General features: G+C 46.8%; 1 protein-coding gene across 2 annotated transcripts in view; it reads left to right on the top strand.

Moving 5' to 3' along the window:
• NRP2 (neuropilin 2) overlaps nt 1-22237 on the top strand; it is a 259454-nt gene that overhangs the window by 203215 nt on the left and 34002 nt on the right. Inside the window, exon 16 of one of the 2 annotated variants that reach the window (XM_081208809.1) lies at nt 13517-16675. The exons of the other annotated variant lie outside the window; for it this stretch is intronic. Within the exon in view, the coding sequence (XP_081064935.1) occupies nt 13517-13797 (281 nt within the window). The 3' untranslated portion in view covers nt 13798-16675. Of the gene's footprint in view, nt 1-13516; nt 16676-22237 lie in introns of those variants that run through there. 2 annotated transcript variants of the gene reach the window in all.

The following is a 22237-nucleotide window of genomic DNA, read 5'->3' on the forward strand; positions in this document are numbered from 1 at the left end:
TCAGCCAAAGGCCTGGTGGAACAGCTCTGTCTTGCAGGCCCTGCGGAAAGATGTCAAGTCCCGCAGAGCCCTGGTCTCTTGTGACAGAGCATTCCACCAGATCGGAGCCACAGGCGAAAAAGCCCTGGCTCTGGTTGAGGCCAGCCTAACCTCTCTGTGGCCTGGGACCTCCAAGATGTTTTTGTTTGAAGACCGTAAGGTCCTCCGTGGGACATACCAGGAGAGGCGGTCCCGTAGGTACAAGGGTCCTAGGCCGTATAGGGCTTTAAAGGTTAAAACCAGCACCTTAAACCTGATCCTGTACTCCACTGGGAGCCAGTGCAGCTAGTATAGCACCGGGTGAATGTGATCTCGCAGCGAGGACCCCGTAAGGAGTCTCGCTGCGGCATTCTGCACCCGCTGGAGTTTCTGGGTCAGTCTCGAGGGCAGCCCCCCACTTCTTGTCTGCCTAGATCAGAGGTGTTGCAACAGATCCCTGGATCTTCCAGGTGTGCCCCCTGCAGCCCGGTCAAAAGCCTTTCACAAACCAACTTTAAAAGGACACCTGAAAGCTTTAGATCGTGGTCTTAACGCATCAGCTTCGCTCAGATGTAATAAAATGGAGGCCAAGTGGTAACAGGGATAAATGTGGCTACAGATAAACCCCTGTGCCTCTGCAGCGCCTAGGGAAGAGCAGTGAAGCTTTAAGATGTGGGGCTGGGGGAATGGACAGCAACCGCAGGGAGGCTTAACCCCCAAATCAGCGGCGAATTAGAAGTGCAATGAACTGGCAATGATTAATATTTAGCACAGAGAGGTTTTGCATCCCAGCCAAAAATTGGCAAGGCAGGGGCTGCGGTGGGGCTTTTAGGGACAGCAGGGAGGGCGGGTTGGGGAGGGGACTGGAGCCCAGGAACAACTGTCACCCTGAGTTTGAAGGCTGACATTTAGTAAGAGAGAAGCAGGGTGAAATTGTGCATTTAATAGCTTAATTCTGGCCTGGAGAAAAGAAAATGGGATGCCTGGAGTTGATAAAACCTTCAGAGGGAAACAAGAGGAGAGAGGGATTCGGAGAGACCGTCCTCTTCATTAAACTTGTTTCTGAGTCAGTGGAGATGCTGTGGTGTGGGGAAAGGAGCATGGCGGCTCCTTTCTACCCCGAGAGATTTTTCATTTCGTTTCATTGTGTAACGCTCTTTTCACCTGTGGGATGGTGAAAACCCCGGCGCGGCAAAAAGGCAGGGAGCGTCCGCCTCCAAGAGCTTTCTGCTTCTATTAAATCATCTCCTTTTTATTTATCATTGGATAGACTGCTCTTCCTGGAGCAATCTCTCAAGCCGTTGCTGACGCATCGCCAAAGCGGCTGGCTTTGACTTCCAGAAGAGATGCCTTCTCAGTGGGTGGGAGAAGGTGGTTTCTCTTTGAAAAGTAGTTTGTAAAGTCGTCTGGCATTGAACACTGAGAGGTAGTGCATCTGCTATGGCCAAGGGTGAAAGGTGCAGAAACATCCATAAACCTCTGCTTTGATCTGGAAGTTAATGCTTCAAGATCCTTAGCAACCTAGTCATGATTATTTTTGTATATAGATTTTGCTGGCTCATTTATTATTTTCCTAATAGGAAGCAGACCCAATAGTTCAACCCCAAGTTTTTGCCACTGTTGACGTGATGCTGACACTATTGTGCTCCGGCCCTGCTTTTGGGATTCCCATGGGCTTCTGGTTGGTCACGGTGAGAACAGAATGCTGAACTAATGGGCTCTTAGCCTGATCCAACAGGATCTTCTTCTGTTCTTACATTGCAAAGACGTTACACGGCGTTGCAAGCAAATCTGTAGCGCAAACAGGAATTCCCTTAAGCCTTCATTCATGAATGGCAGATCGTTAAACTCGGCTTTCATATAGTAACTGGAGTCGTCATCTGCATAATTTGTTGTTGTTGTTTAGTCGTTTAGTCGTGTCCGACTCTTCGTGACCCCATGGACCAGAGCACTCCAGGCACTCCTGTCTTCCACTGCCTCCCACAGTTTGGTCAAACTCATGCTGGTAGCTTCGAGAACACTGTCCAGCCATCTCGTCCTCTGTCGTCCCCTTCTCCTTGTGCCCTCCATCTTTCCCAACATCAGGGTCTTTTCCAGGGAGTCTTCTCTTCTCATGAGGTGGCCAAAGTATTGGAGCCTCAGCTTCAGGATCTGTCCTTCCAGTGAACACTCAGGGCTGATTTCCTTCAGAATGGATCAGTTTGATCTTCTTGCAGTCCATGGGACTCTCTCCTCCAGCACCATAATTCAAAAGCATCAATTCTTCGGCGATCAGCCTTCTTTATGGTCCAGCTCTCACTTCCATACATCACTAATGGGAAAACCATAGCTTTAACTATATGGACCTTTGTTGGCAAGGTGATCATCTGCATAATACGATTGGCCAAATCCCGCTGTATTTGTCCGCCATCTATTATCTCAGGTCTTTCTATGCTTGCCGTACTTGTGCTAGGCTAGGGATCTCTTTCTGTCCTTCCACTGCCTTTGCGTTAGCATATTACTATTATTATTCCAATTTATATACTGCCCTTTATCAGTGGGAGTGGGAGGAGGCAGAGATGGACCAGAGAGTGAATTGCAGCCCTGCTACATATGAATGGCAGCTCGGCTTTTAAAAGCCAAATATTTTATTTGTAAAGGTTCTGGCATTTTGTTTGGTTTTAATGCGAGAAGTCAGAGCGGAGGTTCCCTGGTACAGCAGTCAGGCCGTGAGCACACCAGTGATTCCATCTTCATTCAAAGTATGCTCAGGATGAAGCAAAGCATGCTGGGCTCTCAGCAGAGCACCTCTTTGAGGGCACTGCTTGCTCAAGTCCTGGGCATATTTGTTCAGAGCTATTAATAAACCATAGGATATTACTTTAGGCATGCTCCCTTCTCACTCCAGTTGGAGGAGACAGAAATGGCGGTCTGAGGTCCAATTCTGTCCCATTTTCAAAAGACAGGAGGGCAGCCGTGTTCTGATGGAGAATTTGGGATCCGCATTTTAATCTATGATTGCAGAAATACCCAGCTATGATTCTGGCCTAGCTCTTGCTGGTTGACTAGTGTCTCAGCTGTACCCTTTCAGGTGAAGTTTAACAAGCAGAAATGTTCTTCTGTGGCGGGGTGGGAATCCTTCTACATGACAAGCAAAACCAGACATCTAGATGCGGCTGGCACTGTGGGTTAAACCACAGAGCCTAGGACTTGCCGATCAGAAGGTCAGCGGTTCGAAACCCCGCGATGGGGTGAGCTCCCGTTGCTCTGTCCCTGCTTCTGCCAACCTAGCAGTTCGAAAGCACCTCAAAGTGCAAGTAGATAAATAGGTACCTCTCCGGCAGGAAGGTAAACAGCGTTTCTGTGCACTGCTCTGGTTCGCCAGAAGCGGCTTAGTCCTGCTGGCCACATGACCCGGAAGCTGTACGCTAGCTCCCTTGGCCAATAAAGCGAGATGAGCGCCGCAACCCCAGAGTCGGCCATGACTGGACCTAATGGTCAGGGGTCCCTTTACCTTTACTTTAGATGCATAGTAGAAGTGTTCTAATCCAGCCTTCTCCCTGATGTGCTAGTTTCCTATGTGCAGAGATTCTTTTCATATGGGGGAATAGTCAGTCATGCAGCCTGAGGGCTCATCCGGACTTCGGCTTGTCCTGTGGCTTTCCCCTGGGTAAACCCAATCTTTACTGCTGATTTGGAGCAAACATCAATTGGGTTTTTGGTGGATTGATATTTGCTCTGATTTGGTGCTTGAAGAGTGGGGTTTCCTGGGGATAGTGGCTGGGCAAACAGAAAATTGCTCAGACCTAGAGAGCATGGGTCAAGTGGAAGTGTGGATGAACCCTGAATTGGTACACCCTAGACACAGATTTATCCCCACAGTGAGAACTCTGAATGGCACCCAGCCTTGTATAAATTAAATGCTTCGTTGAATGTTCCTTACCGTCTTCACAAAAAGTAAGGCAAATGCAAATTGCTAGTTACCCTTGAAAATGAAAACAAAAGCAAAGCCCTGTGTTTACTGGAAGCCGAGTTTAGAAACACCAGCCTAAAAGTAATTTTGTTGAACATATGAGATTGTATGGCCTGAGGGGTGGATTTTATGAGATGGCTTGGATGCGCTTTCACTCGGCTGTGTTTTCATATATGAGGCACCCTAACCTGACAGAAGCCCAGGCACAGCTGTATTCCACATCAGCACAGCTTTGAGCGATTCGCATGCCCCCCCCCCCCGTGCCTCGCAAGTTGCAACTGAAGGACATGGGATGACTTCCACAGGCCATTTTTGTGTCAGGAAAGATCGTGTAAACCTTTTGATGGGACTAAGCAGGACTGCCAGGTTGCAGCCCAGAGATTTCCTCTTGCGCTTTGAAAGTTTGCCAGGGAATCGGGAGACAAGGTAGCTGTGGTCCCTCCCCACACCTCAAGAGTTCCCTCCTCCCAGACCTTCACTGCATGTCCTTTCCAGCCTAGTTGAAACAGGATCCCACCTGCACTGCTCAGTAGAAACAAGTGGAAGAAGCTCTAGCTACCAGGTATTCACTGGGATATTTGAGGCAGCAGCAGCCAGGGATTTTCAGCTCAACAAACTTTTTGGATAGGCACTAGGAGAAAGGGATTCCCCCCTCCTCCCCCTGTGTGGTCCCCAAATGTACTCCAGAAGGTTGGGGGAACCACAGAACAACGTGGCTTAGTTTTGACAGCGAAACTGGGTTTTCCACCAAGCATTCCCCCAACAGAAATCTACAGTTGTTTTCAAATACAGCTGTACCTTGGACATCGAACGGAATCCGTTCCAGAAGTCCGTTTGACTTCCAAAACGTTCGGAAACCAAAGCGCGGCTTCTGATTGGCTGCAGGAAGCTCCTGCAGCCAATCAGAAGCTTGCGAAAGCCCCGTCGGACGTTCAGGTTCCAAAAGAAAGTTCGCGAACCCGAACAATCACTTCCGGGTTTGCGGCATCCGGGAGCCAAAACGTCCCAAGTTCTAAGGTGTTCAGGATCCAAGGTACGACTGTACCTGTTTATCATTTTTTGGTCTTTGCATGTTTTCATGTTCGCCTAAATAGGCGTATCCCTATAAAGTGTAAGTTATAAAGTGGCCCTAAGGGCAGAACTATTTATTACCAAGACAAACAACAACAACCCACCCCTATCCAACTACAGTGGTACCTTGGTTTACAAACTTAATTCGTTCCAGAAGTCCGTTCTTAAACCAAAGCGTTCTTAAACCAAGGCATGCTTTCCCATAGAAGCAGGGGACTCAATTTACACATGGAACACACTCAACAGGAAGCGGAACATGTTCTGCTTCCAAGGCAAAGTTCACAAACCAAAACACCTCCTTCTGGGTTTGCAGCCTTCTTAATCCAAGTTGTTCATAAACTAAGCTGTTCTTAAACCAAGGTACCACTGTACTTAAAACAGTTGCCAATATTTTTCCCACTCAACACTAGGGATGTTAAAAGATCAACCCGTTGTTGTTGTTGTTGTTCTGTTACTTTGGTTTCAGCCTGTAAGAGAAGGGCCTGTTACCTTTAGGAAACTTACACAAGGAGCTGTAGCTGAGCCCAGGCCAGCAATCCATCTCCCCTGGCCGCTTGTTAAAGCACTTCACCTGTTATGTTTCCTAGCCCTGCTACTTGAGACCCTTCTGCTGAGCATTTCCCTGCTCACATAGTTGGCTATTTCTGATCAGGGGAGGGAAATGCTTAACATATTGATCATCAGGATATGGGGGAGCGGGGAGGGTCGCGGACGAGAGAGAACGTGACATAGGTTGGCCATTTTCAGCATTGATTCTGACATGCGGCTTCTCCCAAAGGGACTCTGAGTGGCAGAGCAGCCGAAGCTCCTTGCCGGCTGCTGCCACCCAGAGTTTGTAGCACGAAGCAGGACGGACTGTTGGTTTAAGGCAGGTCCTGGTACGTGTATCCTAAAGGTGATGGAATCTGCGGTGTTAAGTCGGAAGGAAATGGGCAACTATTTTTAGCAGCAGGATAGTGTGACAAAGTCTGTTGGCTCCAAACTGGCCTTATCACGCTATAGAAAATGATGAGAGGAAAAAGAATTAGGGCACTTAGGGGTCTCATGTACCATATCTACATTTATATACCCTGTGGCGTCCGTTTATATGTTACAAGAGATGACTATGTACCGTATTTTTCGCTCTATAAAACGCACCAGACCACAAGATGCACCTAGTTTTTGGAGGAGGAAAACAAGAAAAAAAATATTCTGAATCTCAGAAGCCAGAACAGCAAGAGGGATCACTGTGCAGTGAAAGCAGCAATCCCTCTTGCTGTTCTGGCTTCTGGGATAGCTGCGCAGCCTGCATTCGCTCCATAAGACGCACACACATTTCCCCTTACTTTTTAGGAGGGAAAAAGTGAGTCTTATAGAGCAAAAAATACGGTATATGTACTTGCACCCGACTGCATGCTGAAAAGGAAGAGGGACAGAGAGAAAGGAAGTCACAGGCACACCTGAAACCACCCTAAGCAACTTTAGCAGCCAGGCACAGAATATTAGGGTCCATCATTGGCTGCAGCTGATTCATCAGAAGCATGATTTAATGATGGGGAAGGCGGGGTGGTAGTGTGATCAGTACCACCAAAATTCTAGGATGACGCATCCCTTTTGAAATGGTTGTCTTGGAGGGTAGGATCACAGTACCAGGGCCCAAGGAAGCTGAAAGTAGCTTGGAAAGTCTGTTAAGGTGAAACGACATCAAGGAAACGGGTGCATTTATGAAATAAAAACGTTAGCCTATGACCCAGGTGATGTCCTGGAAATGCATTTTTATTTGTAGATTTCATTCCCCAGAAAACAACGTTGCACAAATACTGAACCCTGGTCCACTATGTGAGAAAAAGTATGGATTCTTTTCCAGGGGTAGCCCCACCCCGTAAGGAATTTAAGTCTCCTTGCTTCCATTCTGTCCGGAGATCCCGCAAAACATGAAAATATCCCATTCTTTGTACAGGTCTAGAATACCTCGCCCTGCCCCCGCCCCCAGTGGAACTTGATTGTTCCAGCTAATTGAGTCTACATATGCACATGTTTTCCGCAGACCTGAATATAGTTCAGTCATGATTCGCTGTGGGTCAAACCACAGAGCCTAGGACTTGCCGATCAGAAGGTCGGTGGTTCGAATCCCCGTGATGGGGTGAGCTCCCGTTGCTCGGTCCCTGCTCCTGCCAACCTAGCAGTTCGAAAGCACATCAAAGTGCAAGTAGATAAATAGGTACTGCTCTGGCAGGAAGGTAAACACCATTTCTGTGCGCTGCTCTGGTTCTCTAGAAGCGGCTTAGTCATGCTGGCCACATGACCCAGAAACTGTACGCCGGCTCCCTCGGCCAATAAAGCGAGATGAGCACCGCAACCCCAGAGTCGGTCACGACTGGACCTAATGGTCAGGGGTCCCTTTACCTTTACCTTATGCACATGTTTTCCCCGGACCTGAATATAATTCAGTCATGTTTCTCTTCCCCTGACTTCTACCCACACTGAAGGCAAGAGAAAGGGAAAGAGCATCCTTTTCCAGCAAGGTTTAATCATTTAACGGTAGAATAGAAGGAAGAAAGGTCATCCTTGAGCCAGGAAGGACCCACAGATTCCACCTCCCCCTCGGCATAGGGTTGCATTGCTCTCTCTGAGAATTCAGACCTTGAAGTGCCAGTGACTTGGCTACAAGAGGTTGCTGATTAAACTGCCATTTGTGTTTTTCATTCCTGGGCTGCCTGGGTGGCACAGCAGGGAGATCAACTGGAGATATTTACATCATTTGTCACTTTGCCGGACAGTTTGTACTTGTTCATCCTCCCTAAGGAGATAGGCAGCATTATTACTCCAGTGTTGTTTTATGGCCACCTTTGTTAATGTTTCTTTTCTTGAAACAAGACGGAAGTTTCCACTAGAAAATGAACCAAAAGTTCATTTGGGGGAGAAAGAAAGGAATGCAGAGAAGGTGAGTGTGAATCAGGCTAATTGGAAGTCCTCTGAATTAATGCGGGTGGCGCTGTGGGTTAAACCACAGAGCCTAGGGCTTGCTGGTCAGCGGTTCGAATCCCCGCAACAGGGTGAGCTCCCGTTGCTTGGTCCCTGCTCCTGCCAACCTAGCAGTTCAAAAGCACGTCAAAGTGCAAGTAGATAAATAGGTACCGCTCCTGCGGGAAGGTAAACGGCGTTTCCGTGCGCTGCTCTGGTTCGCCAGAAGCGGCTTAGTCATGCTGGCCACATGACCCGGAAGATGTACGCCGGCTCCATCAGCCAATAAAGCGAGTTGAGTGCCGCAACCCCAGAGTCGGTCACGACTGCACCTAATGGTCAGGGGTCCCATTACCTTTACCTCTCCCCTCTCCTACAACCCCCAGTGCATAGACTGGCTCTGAATTTGGCTCCCTTCGCCATCTTAACCCCCACTGATGGGATGGGAGTTGCAACCAGTAAAATGTACTTAGCACTCCATCGTGGCCGGACTACCCCACATATTTAAGGTCAGGAGATTTCCTTGTTGCCTTCCCTGTGGCTTGGCTCAGTTGTGTCATGACCCTGACTTTAGGCAGTTGCCAGGGCACGGGTTCAGAAGGGGCTACAGACTCCCGTGACATGAGTCCAGAGGCAACAGGGCACATGGCCCTGAGATGGAGCCAGAACCACTGAAGGCGGTACAATCTGGATCAGGCGTACTCTCAGGAGTCACTCCCTTTACCCCCGAGGCCCTCACAGTCTACGCTCCCCATCTGGCATGGAGTCATCTGGAGCAGTTTGCTCTGCAGAGTCTTCTGCTCATCACTGACTGTGACCTGAATTTGGTCGATTGATTTCTTGAGATGCAGTGATCTGCCTTGGGAACTGGGAGTTAGACAGCTTTTGATGTTTGCAGCTCCATATTCTAAGCCCGCACCCCTCACAATATCAATTTTAAAAGCAAAGCAAGCTTCTTATTAGTACATTTAGTGAGTGAGTATGAGTGCAAGCGGCAGATTGTCGAGCCTCTTCGCCGAAATAGCTGGAATGGCACCAAGCATTCTGCTTCTTAATCCTATAAGTTGATGAAGAACGAAGACAGGCAGGAACAGAAACTCCTCTCCCTCTCCTAAACTTTTCTTTATTTTATTTTGAGGGGAGGACCCTGCAAGCTGATACCTGCCAGAGGGTCTTAATATTCAAGGCTCTCTAGTTATGTCTGGAACAGGCTCTGAGCAAGGTTTGCTGCACGTTCTCACTCTGGGTCACTCCAGTCGGCCGCTGAGGGGGTCGTCTCTGGTGGAGGGAGAGAAGAAAGGTCACCTTTCCATTACCCTCTCCAATAAACGGCCTCTCTGTGGAGATGGGAGGTCATTGCTGATGGCTTAGATGGTGGCTTCTAGCTTGCGTGCGCCAGAAGGGGATTTCACGTATGTGCTACAAATCGAATCTTTCTTGCTTCTCCATTACAAATCCCTCAGTGGCTGCTGATTTTTTTTTCTGATTCTGGAGGAGCACGTGTTCTGGAGTATAGTTTTAAACTTAATTTGGGGGCCCGGCATTTCAGACAACTGAACCAGAAACCAACCCACTGAGCAGATAGACCACATCGAAAAGAATTACTTAACTGCACGGAAGGCATCTTGCTGGTGTTGTGCAACATAATCCTAACGCATGCTTACTCAGAAGCGAGTTCCCCTATGTTCAGTGGCGCTTATTCCCAGGTAATGGTGCATAGGAGAAACAGCTTCTTTTTTTTTTGAAGAGTTTGTTTCAGTAGGGTTGTTTGTGGGAAACTTCTCTTTTCTGGGTTTATAGCCACGCACAGCCCTCCCCGTTTTATCCCCCCCCCTGTAAAATTCAGAGCATGTATAGAATGCACACACATTTGGTTTCCAAGCAGCAGTCATTGCCGTTGCTGGATTGAGTAGCAAACAAGAGGCCTGCTTGCAGAAGCCCAGCAACTAGCCATGGAAGGGAATACTCAATTTTGCGCATCCCGTCCATGATTAGAGAGAGTGAGTGTGGAATGCCCAGTGACCCACCTGCTCAGAGAGAGTGACCCAGTTGTGGAGTCCTCTTAGACTGGGCAGGTCCTTTGGACCCAAGGCAATATAATCTTGACTTCATATCTCTAATAATAATAATAATAATAATAATAATTATTATTATTATTATTATTATTATTATTAATAATAATAATAATAATAATAATTCATACCCCGCCCATCTGGCTGGGTTTCCCCAGCCACTCTGGGCGGCTTCCAACAAAACATTAAAATACAATAGCCTATTAAACATTAAAAGCTTCCCTAAACAGGGCTGCCTTTAGATGTCTTCTAAAAGTTTGGTAGTTATTTTTCTCTTTGACATCTGGTGGGAGGGCCTTCCACAGGGCAGGCGACACTACCGAGAAGGCCCTCTGCCCGGTTCCCTGTAGCTTTGCTTCTCACAGTGAGGGCCCTGGGCACTGGACCTCAGTGTCCAGTCAAAATGATGGAGGTGGAGATGCTCCTTCAGGTACAGTGGTGCCTCGCAAGACAAAATTAATTCGTTCCACGAGTTTTGTCGTCTTGCAATTTTTTTTCGTTTTGTGAAGCACGGTGTCGGGAAAGTTTTGGAAAAGCTTCAAAAATCACCAAAGTCTTTAAAAACCTCAAAAAAGGCTACCACACCGCGTTCTATGAGTTGCTCCTCGAAGTCAAGTCGCAACTGTATTAACGGTGTTAAGAAAAAGGAAACAAACTTGCAAGACGTTTCCGTCTTGCGAAGCAAGCCCATAGGGAAAATCGTCTTGCGAAGCAGCTCAAAAAACAAAAAACCCTTTCGTCTAGCGAGGCATTCGTCTTGCGAGGCATTCGTCTTGTGGGGCACCACTGTACACTGGACCGAGGCCGTTTAGGGCTTTAAAGGTCAGCATCAACACTTGAATTGTGCTAGGAAACGCACTCTTACCTTCACCCTTAAATGAACATGCTCAAAGGTAGAGAAACAGTTCCCCCGCCATGATAGATGCACCCTGCTGCTGCTCCCACGGGCAAGGGGGTCTGGGTGGGGACTTGTGGGGCTTCCCAGCAACAACGCTAGGCATGTTTTCCTTGCATCTTTGCATTCCATGCAAAATATAGCATCTGAAGCATGCAGCTTTCTGAATAACTCAATATGGCCAAGGGGATGGAGTAATTGCCCTATGAGGAGAGAGGCTACAACATTTGGGGGTTTTTTAGTCTAGAGAAAAGGAGATGTGATGGGGTGAGTAGAGTAGATAGAGAAGATTTTCTCTCTCATACTGCTGGAACTTGGAAGATTCGGGACAGGCAAAATAAAGTCCTCCTTCACATACTGAATAATAATAATAATAATAATAATAATAATAATAATAATAATAATAATAATAATAATAATTTATTATTTATACCCCGCCCATCTGGCTGAGTTTCCCCAGCCATTCTGGGTGGCTCCCAATCAAGTGTTAAAAACCGTACAGCATTAAATATTAAAAACTTCCCTGAACAGGGCTGCCTTCAGATGTCTTCTAAAAGTCAGATAGTTGTTTATTTCCTTGACACCTGATGGGAGGGCGTTCCACAGGGTGGGTGCCACTACCGAGAAGGCCCTCTGCCTGGTTCCCTGTAACCTCACTTCTCGCAGGGAGGGAACCGCCAGAAGGCCCTCGGCGCTGGATCTCAGCGTCCGGGCTGAACGATGGGGGTGAAGACGCTCCTTCAGGTATACAGGACCAAGGCCGTTTAGGGCTTTAAAGGTCAGCACCAACACTTTGAATCGTGCTCAGAAACGTACTGGGAGCCAATGCAGATCTCTCAGGACCGGTGTTATGTGGTCCCAGCAGCCACTCCCAGTCACCAGTCTAGCTGCCGCATTCTGGATTAATTGCATAGAGATGGCTACCAAACTGGATGGCTTTGAAAGAGGATTAGACAAATTCATGAAGAGTAAGAATATCAGCGGCTGCTAGCCATGATGGCTGTGTGTTCTGCCTCCACTGTCGCAAGGGGAGAGGGCGCTGTTAGGTCCTGCTTACCTGCTTTTCATAGGCATCTGGTTGGTCACTCAAGAGGACAAGATGCTGGCCCAGGTGAGCTTTTCACCTGATCCACCGGGGAGCTTTTATATTCACTGCTTTATACCTGAACGGGGAAGACATGGGAACAAGTAAATGTGATTGGCCTCTTTGCATCTCTTCTGGTCCTCAACACACAACTTTGATTTAGTTACAGATAGGTAGCCGTGTTGGTCTGCCATAGTCAAAATAAAAAAAAATCCTTCCAGTAGCACCTTAAAGACCAACTAAGTTAGTTCTTGGTATGAGCTTTCGTGTGCATGCACACTTCTTCAGATACACTGAAACAGAAGTTGCCAGATCCTTCTATATAGTGAGAAGGTGGGGAGGGGTGTTACTCAGAAGGGTGGTGGGAATGGGAGATTGGCAGATAGCTGAGAAGAGCCTGTTGACGACTCTTAACGACTGCAAAGACCTATTGCAGTCGAAAGCTCATACCAAGAACTAACTTAGTTGGTCTTTAAGGTGCTACTGGAAGGATTTTTTTTTTTTATTTTGACACAACTTTGATGCGGTCAAAAAACCGTAAACAATGGAAATGCAGAGATTCCAGGAGAGTTGTAAAGCCTGAATTTGTAGCTTGCTGTAGTTGTTAAATATGAAGTTGTCTTTAGTAACACACACACACACACACACACACACACACACACAGGCGGCAAACCTATTTACAGTCACCTGGGAGTGAATCTTATTGAATTCAACAGGTAGGAAGGAAAAGAATTGCAGTGTGAGACTGTTGCCATAAGCATTACTTACTGGGGAGTAAACTTCACCGAACACAGGGCGTCTTACTCCTGCCCGGAGGTCTCGGTTTAGCTGTGATTTGGAAAGCCATGCCCGAATTATAGGAGATAGGATTGTGGTGGGGAGGATGGCCTTAAAAATTCTGGGTCTCTGAAGCGTGATGACCTCTGGAAGGTCTTGCCTGCAGATTCCTTTTCTGCTTTTCTCTCTCTCTCCCCCCCCCCCCAGGAACGAAGCGTGTTTTTCATCTCTAGAATCTCTTCTGTGATCCTGTCACAACCTCCTTCATACTTGGCAATTAAACTCTTGTCACTTGTTTTAAAAAAACGTGACGTGTTTTGTCATTGCTTGACAAACAAGTGCCACGCTGAAACAAGACGGAGCTGATTGTGGGTGGCTGTGGCAGGGAGCGCAAGGCGGTGGCGGGGGGGCAGGGGGGGCGGCGCGGAAGCCGTTCCTTCCGAATATAATGGCTATGAACAACTTTTACGTCCTCTTCCCCCCCTCCTCCTCCTCCTCCCAAGCCTAATTAATGAAATGCTTTAAATTGCCTGCTTGTCAAAAACCCAAATTACGTTCCCACCCAGGGGAAAGCTCGGTCATGCGGACCTTTATTTAAGTTGCTGAGAACTCTGAAACGCATGTATATGTGTGTGTGTGTGTGTGTGTGCTTTGATGAGCCTGCAAGCATGCCACCTAGCAACGTTCTTCTGTCTCTCCCCCAGGGGGCACCCTTCTGCCAGGGAACGAGCCCACAGTGGACACGGTGTCAGTGCAGCCCATCCCAGCCTACTGGTATTACGTTATGGCCGCCGGAGGTGCTGTTCTGGTTGTGGTCTCCGTCGTGCTGGCCCTTGTGCTCCACTACCACCGCTTCCGCTATGCGGCCAAGAAGAGCGATCACTCCATCACCTACAAAAGCTCCCACTATGCCAGCGGGGCCCCTCTGGCGGTGGAGCCCACCTTAACGATAAAACTAGAGCAAGACCGCAGTTCGCATTGCTGAGAGCGGAGCCAGGAAACACACAAAAACAAAGCAAAACAAAAACTTTTTTAAAAAGAGACTTTCCGAGACGTTGCCTCAATTTTGCACTTTTCCTCCTCACCCAGCATATCTGTGAACTCTATAGACATGTCCCCTTGGTTCTTTTGACAAAAAAAAACTCTTAAAAAACGGTAATGTGCATCGTGGATCGCGAGAGGAGACTTGCCTCCCCCCCACCCCAGTCTCTTTGAAAGTGAATGCTCCTTTTATTTCGTTTCTCAAGGACTTGTGGGGGGTTTTTTTGTCCCCGGTAGACAACTTGCAAGAAGACTCAGTAGCGCGTCAGGAGGAGTATGCCAGAGTAAATTTCTGTGTGCTTGTATTATTTCTTACCTATCTATGTATGTAAGTGTGCATGTGTGTGGGGAATTGGCTGGATGGCTATTTTGAAAAGTCCTTTGGGACTTGCTTGTGCCGCTAGACCTTCACAAGGGAGTGCTTTCCCCCCCTGCCTCGTGGAAGGCCCAGAACACCTTTTTTTGAGGACAGATACACTGATTTGTTTACTAGGAGAAGTGAACGATGCTTTTTGTTGCCTTATCTAGCTCTGGCTGGGTTTACATTTGATATCCTTAATGAAAACGTCAGCAGGTTCATACTGATGGGGAGGGGGGGAGGCTGTGCCCCTGGAAAATTTTAAATGGCAAGCCTAAAGATAGGGCAAAAACAAAACGCCACAGTGTAGGGTGGGGGAGAACTGAGAAAGGCTTGGAGACGGTCAACTTCAAGGTCTTATAGGGTTCCTTCACCCCACACCCCACCCCAGAAATCACAAAAACATAGCCATCGTTTTGGTAGTGGAATTAATCCCTCAACAAAACAAATATTTTTCAAGTTGCCTTATTAAAAAGAGAGAGAAGCTTGTAATGAATGTTCAGTTTATCTGTTAAACCCAGCCTTAGAGAGATGCATAGATGCCAATAGATGTAAGGTTTTGAAAAATGCTATAGCTCCATGAATCTGAGGTTTAGTTTATTTTATAGGTAAACCTCACTCTTGGTGATGTTTTCTTTTCTTTTTTGGGGGGAGAGCAAGGAAATGCCGCCATTGTGTTTTTACTGGTAATTTTGAAAAAAGACACAAAGAACGCTTTGCCCTCTTGTTTTCTCTCTCCATGTCGACATAAATGGCTGCCTGACACAATTTACTTTCGTGGCCATGTTGCTTCTTAAGATGTTGGTAGTGACATCTGTCAACCAAAGCCCCAAGAATAGGGCCTGCTAAAACCCAACTATCTCTGCATCTTTAACGAAGATGGTATAATAATATATCTATTGATTTTGCTCTGAAGTAATGCAATGGAAATGCCTTATATAGATTTATCAAGTGATAACACATAAAGGTGGTTGGAATGGTTAAAACTGACATATTTTCTGGCAAAATACATCTCCACTGAACACTTTGTTTGCATAAAAAAAATCTAGCCATGACTACTTGCTATATCCTTCTTAAAGTTCCTGTCTGCCATTTCTCCCTCATGTGAAAACTTGAGAATTCAGGCGAGAGTAGCAGTGTTGTAATACTGGGGGTGAAAGTCATGAGTGCTTTCCATTATGGAAGCCCTACTAAAATCACTGGGGGCATATCCAGGTTTCCTCTTGTCCTGCTGCTCCCCACTGGGGAAAACTGCTCTTTGGTGCTCATTCAGAGCAAACAGCAACCAGGTTTTCCACATATTTGTTCCGATTTAGAGAGTGGTTTTCCCTGCGAAAGGAGCTGGGCAAGGGGGAAACCACTTGGCCCTGTGTCTTGGGGGCGGTGCACACCTCTTCTTGCCCCATTCTTTCTAGGCACGGGACAGTGGAAGTGTGGACTGACTCTAAGACCTGTCCCTGATATAACCATGCGGGACAAACTCCCAGTGGGTTGAACCCTATGTATGTACAGGGTTGGCATGGGTCATGAAAGAGAGTGGATATTCTTTGCCAGTTCCCCAAAATGAACACTTTATCTAGGGGTGTCTATGTCACATCCTGCCACCCTGTGTTATTCAGGTAGCATGCTCTAAGTGCATGTAGCAAATTTACTCTGTCCAGATGCTTGCTTAGCTGGTTTAAAATGCCACACAGTGCTGTTTATTAGGGAAATTGTTCTTTAAAGTGCAGAGTGTATATGGGGGTGGGATTGGGGAAAGGAGCGTGTGTGCTTATCAACTGTACCTAGAAAGAAGGGATTTGTGAGAGCAAAGCGATCACCTGTCCCAGATCACATAATATTTTTTGGGGGGGAGGGGAGAGACACCTTGCCTCTGAGCAAGGTGACAACTTCATCTTATGCCAGGAGATAAGCAGAAGCCACCTCTTTGAGATGTGATTTGTTCGTTCTTGTGGGTCCCAAGAGAACACCTTCCAATGTGGAAGTAAATAATGTTAGTAAGTACCTTAATTTCTGTACCCCTGGTACGTGTGATAGGAAATCTCCAAAGTGAATTTGGCACCCTGGGCTGCTTTGGAAGGAAAGGTGGGATAAAAACATAATAAATAAAATAAAACGAGAAAAATGTAAACTTTTCCCTCCCACTGATTTTCCTGATCTCCCCACCCCCAACAGCAGTCAAATGTAAATGCCTCCAGTTGTATTCCAGATTTCACAGTAGTTCAAATATGCTCCGCCTGGGTGTGTTTTAACCCAATTGAGAGACCCCATTTTTAGATATTCGCCAAAGACTGCCCTGCCGCCCTCCCGTGATTTTTACTGCCACTTTTCACTCCCGCCCCTTAACAGCTGTGACATTGTCAACATCACCCAGTTGCCTGTGTGTGAAAATATCTTGTGGAATTTTGAAATTCTTGACAATGTACTGTGTGGAATGTAATAAAATGATGATATTTTTTATAGATATATCTGGTTTTTGTCCCCCTTCTCCTATCGGATTGTAAGAACAGTGTGTCTGAACGAAAATGTCTTTCCAAATATGTGTGTGCATGTGTATTGTCTAGGGGGTCTTTAGATCTATTCTTTCAGGGTTAGAGCCTTATCGGTGTGTTTCACGCAGGAGAGAGGTGGGTAATCAAAGGGGGGGACCAGCTGGACAAATGGTAGGTGTAAGATTGGAGACTGGGGGGAAACTGAATCTGCAGCACCACAAACATGGCTGAAGTTATTGTGGACTGAACAAGAAATGCAAGGCAAGAGGCCATACAAGATGACTAAAGACCGCTGGAATGTGAGGCTATGGATTTCCAACACCCAGGTGGGGAAATATGGAAGCTTATGAAGCCCTCGCCTCTCCAGGAGAACTTGACATTAAAACACTTTGATCACCTCCACTTTGAAATTGGAGGCTTAAATCTTAATACGTTAAAGCCACTGATTTGAAGTGAAGGAAGGGTTGGAGGAGTTGGATTATATCACCACTGCACTCCCCCCCCCCCCGAAGATTATGCTGCTCTTATCCCAGGAATAAAGCAAATAGCCCCCGATTTCATCTCACTAGAGTAGACCACCACATAACCCCTAGTCATACTTTGAAAGACCGGACACTTTGGTCATCCTGGCGAATGCCGAGTGGACGTTGAAAAATTTGAAACCCGTTCTTGGTTATGAATGCAGAAGTTTTCCTGTGGAATCTTAGAGTATAATTAGATGGTACAACAGAAAAGTGCCGCTGTTACTTCTCGCTTCTCTCCCCTGTTTAATTCAGTTGAGGGAAACCTTTGGCCCTCCAGATGTTGCCGAACTGCAACTCCCATCATCCCTGCCCATTGCCCAAGCTTGTCAGGACTGATGGGAGTTGTAGTTCAGCACGATCAGCTGGCAGGGGCAAAGGTTGCCCACACCTGCCCTAACTGAACACCGTGCAAGAGATGGCTTCATGTTTTGCCTTGGCTTGCTGTTGGCTGCACATCGCTTGCAGTCCAGTCCAGCATTCCACAACAAGAAGTTATGAAGAAGGAAGCGGAAGTGTGTGGAAGGGACACTCCTTCCTGTTTCCTAGGCGCTTGTGCCCTCCATTGGCCCTGCGTCAGAGAGAGAGGAGGTTCTTTTGCAAGGTAAGTGGAAGGCTTTTCCATGCATAGCAAAGCCTGGTGTGCCGGAAGTCCCCACCCCTTGGCAGAGACTATCTGAGTTTGCATGTGCCTGCCTAGTTAAATCATGTGTCTGAATGTGTGTGGGGGGGGCGCACCCAAGGAGGTGTGTGTTCACCACATCCATCACCAGCATGTGGCTTTTGGAAAGCTGCCCCAGGCCCAAAAAGGTCAACCACCTATTTTAGAGCTGTGTTGGTCCATTGGATGACCTGGCCAGTTGCTGAATTAGCTGATGAGCTTTCCAGTGCTGTCTAGGCTGCAATTCCTTCATCAGATGGCACTGAAATCTGGTCACCACTAATCCCAGTTTGAGACTCCTGGTGCCTTACAGAACCCGTCTCTTGGGCTGGTTCGTATGTCACTTATGGCTCTTATCAATCCACAAAAGTAGTCTACTCATTGTGAGCAATCTATCCGAGAAGGAAGGAGCACGCATAATACAGTGGTGCCTCGCAAGACGAAAAGAATCCGTTCTGTGATTCTCTTCGTCTAGCGGTTTTTTCGTCTTGCGAAGCAAGCCCATTGACAGATTAGCGGATTAGCGCTATTAGCGGCTTTTAGCGGCTTTTAGCGGCTTATCAGCTTATCGGATCAGCTGATAAGCGGCTTAGCGGCTTAGAAAAAGGGGGGAGGGGGGAAAACCCCGCAGGAACTCGCAATACATTGTCGTCTTGCAAAACAAGCCTATAGGAAATTTGTCTAGCGAAGCACCTCCAAAACGGAAAACTCTTTCGTCTAGCGAGTTTTCCGTCTTGCGAGGCATTCGTCTTGCGGGGCACCACTGTACTGAAAATCAACTTGTGTGGGTATGGCGTTTTTTGTTACAGCACACATCCTGCTCACAAAAGGTGATCTGGGGTATGACACTCATCCCCAGGTAAATTATACTACTCATGTCCATAGCCCAGGGGTCAGCAACCTTTTTCAGCCATGGGCTGGTCCACCGTCCCCCAGACCATGTGGTGGGCTGGACAATATTTTGAAAAAAAATATGAATGAATTCCTATGCCCCACAAATAACCCAGAGATGCGTTTTAAATAAAAGGACACATTCTACTCATGTAAAAACATGCTGATTCCTGGACCATCCGCGGGCCAGATTCAGAAGGCAATTGGGCCACATCCAGCCCACGGGCCTTAGGTTGCCTATCCCTGCCATAGTCCATAGTTACAGATCAGCCAAAACTTGAAGATCTGACAGTGTTCCTTTTTTATGTGCTCTGAGATCTGGTGAGCCAAATGATGGCAGAAAATAGGTCTGACTTTTAGATGTAGAGAGGGTCAACGTTTACTCCAATATCAGCTCCTGGCAGAGCTAGGCAAAAGCTGGAAACAGCTGTAAGAAAGCCACACACACACACACCACGACAAATTTTGGGAAAGTGAATTGGTGCTGATATTTTGTAGGACCCTTAATTTGAAGAAACTTGCATTGACAAAAGGCTAGATCCTTGGTTTTTTAAAAAAACAACAACTAAAAACACGGCTTAATTTAAGATTGCTAAAGCTTATTACCCAGATCCTGATTTCCAGTGTTGTATCACACAAATGACATTTGTGAAATGACACAAATAGTGAAAAAGAACTTCTCTGGCCATATGCACAATATTTTCTCCTCACTAGTGAGTAACTATATCTAGCATCCATACATCTGGGATGGGGTTGGGTTCCAAGTTGGAGACTAAACCCTGATCATAATTCTTCTCTGTGTTGCTCTGCTGACTAATCTCAGACAAGGATCAAACCCCATTTATGCATAAGATTCAAGCCTCAGTGATAGCTTACCACTCCCAGTTTTTTTTCCTTTCTGTCAGTGCTTGTTAGGAACATAATCATCTTGATCAGCTGAGCCAACTCATATGATTCATTTGGGATTCTGCTAAAGTGTTCAGTTACTGATTGTGATTATGCCAGATTTCTCAGGAGAGCGTACCCAGGAGACGAGACACATCATTTCAAAACGTCCCAGAGGGTTCAAGATAGCTCAGCTACAGCAAAACAAGGCAAGAAGCTGCCATTCAAAAAGCACATTTGCAAAAAAGCCTTTGCTAATTAGGATGTGTCTCTGGCCAGCTTGCCCACCGCCAGATGCCTTTTGGGGGTGGAGGGGGTTGAATAGCTTAGCCTCGGCCGTTTCAGATCTGCATAACCCTAAATGAATTATGCGGAAAAAATGGAGCAGCACCCCAATTTTGAGAAACTATTCCTTGCGCTGTGCTGACCCTGACAGCAATGGGGACCCGAATGACTCCTCATTCTTAACCTGCAGCGCACCTCAATGTGCCTTAATGGGATAGAGCTCAAATGATGGCTTCGTAGTACTGTTGGCGCTGAGATTTTATGTGAAGTACATGGCGCTGTGGGTTAAACCACAGAGCCTAGAACTTGCTGATCAGAAGGTCGGTGGTTCGAATCCCTGCGACGGGGTGAGCTCCCGTTGCTCGGTCCCAGCTTCTGCCAACCTAGCAGTTGGAAAGCATGTCAAAGTGCAAGTAGATAAATAGGTACCACTCTGGCGGGAAGGTAAACGGCGTTTCCATGAGCTGCTCTGATTCGCCAAAAGCGGCTTAGTCATGCTGGCCACATGACCCGGAAGCTGTACGCCGGCTCCCTCGGCCAATAAAGCGAGATGAGCGCCGCAACCCCAGAGTCGGTCACAACTGGACCTAATGGTCAGGGGTCCCTTTACCCTTTACCTCACATCCGGTAAGTCAGGGTTTTTATGTGTCCTTCTCGGCCAAAACAGCTGAGTAATTTCAAGGGAAACCAAAAATATCAATGAGTAATGAAAACCATCAGATGAATTTGCACAAATACATATTGAATTTGTGAAGGATCCTTTTCTTAGGATAAAGGACTGGAATAGATCACATCCATGGGATGCTGTCTAGCCCTGTGGTGGGGGGAAAGTGTTCCTCAAGATGTTGCTGGACTACAACTCCCATGATCCCCAGCCAGCAGAGCCAGTGGTCAAGGATGGTGGGAGTTGTAGTCTAGCACCATCTCTGGATGATCAAAGGTTCCTCACTCCTAGTGTAGCCATTTGATTCTGTTCTCCTCGGGGTGTGTTGTCTACCTTTATGCAAATCTGCGCTCTTTGTCTAGGGCTGTGGATTGATTATTAGGGTCACTTTTTATTTAGAAGAGAATAATAATAATAATAAACTTTTATTTATATACCGCCCTCCCCAGCCGAAGCCGGGCTCAGAGCGGCTAACAACAGTAAAATAATACAACATTCTAAAACCATTCATTATAAAATCATTTCAGAGTCAAATTAATGGCAACCATTGGGCTGGGGTTCTATGAGGATTACAGAAGGAGGGAGTCAGGCTGTGCCCTGGCCAAAGCCCTGATGGAACAGCTCTGTCTTGCAGGCCCTGCGGAAAGATGTCAAGTCCCGCAGGGCCCTAGTCTCTTGTCACAGAGCATTCCACCAGATTGGGGCCACAGCCGAAAAAGCCCTGGCTCTGGTTGAGGCCAGCCTAACCTCCCTGTGGCCCGGGACCTCCAAGATGCTTTTGTTTGAAGACTGTAGGGTCTTCCGTGGGACATACCAGGAGAGGCAGTCCCATAGGTACGAAGGTCCTAGGCCGTATAGGGCTTTAAAGGTTAAAACCAGCACCTTAAACCTGATCCTGTACTCCACCGGGAGCCAGTGCAGCTGGTATAAGAATTGATTCCACATAAATTTACCTATTTCAAAGCAGCTGACTGTTTTTACAAAGGAAACAAACTTCTCAGATTAAGAGGGATGATTCTAAATAAAAGGGGTACGAGGGGTATCTGATATGTTGACTCAGCACCCTCTCTACTCATATGCCACCAAGAAACATGGGTTAACACAGCTGGTGGGAATCAGCAGAATCTGAACAAGTGATTAACAAATCTGTACTTCGTACATACTTCCCAGTTTAGCAAGGAAACTGCTGTTGAGTTGCATCTTACCCCTGGCCAATGGATAATTGTTGAAAAAGTCATATTAAATATTAAATAAATATTAAATAATTTATATTAAATAAATTGCCTGAATGAACTGGAAGCACCTAGATCATTCCTATCAACCCTTTGGCATTTAAAGGCCTTTTGCAAGTCTCAAACATCCATATCCCCTCCTACCCACCCACTCCGTGTTCAATGAAATGAATCAGTTCATTAGAGCAATTAGCTTTTCATCTTTCATATTGTCTTAATCTGGATAAAGCGCTAATGGGGAACAAAAATGGTCATGTTCTCAGTGGGTATCAATTTTCATAATCCCGCTGCCTTCAGGCGTGTTAGATGGATTCACCAAAAGAACTTGATTGATTACTCTGGAGACGGAGGCAGCCCCGAGGAACAAATATGAGCAGTTAGAGGAATTCTGACGG

Source organism: Podarcis bocagei, assembly GCF_964188305.1.
Source record: "Podarcis bocagei genome assembly, chromosome: 1".
NCBI lineage: Eukaryota > Metazoa > Chordata > Lepidosauria > Squamata > Lacertidae > Podarcis > Podarcis bocagei.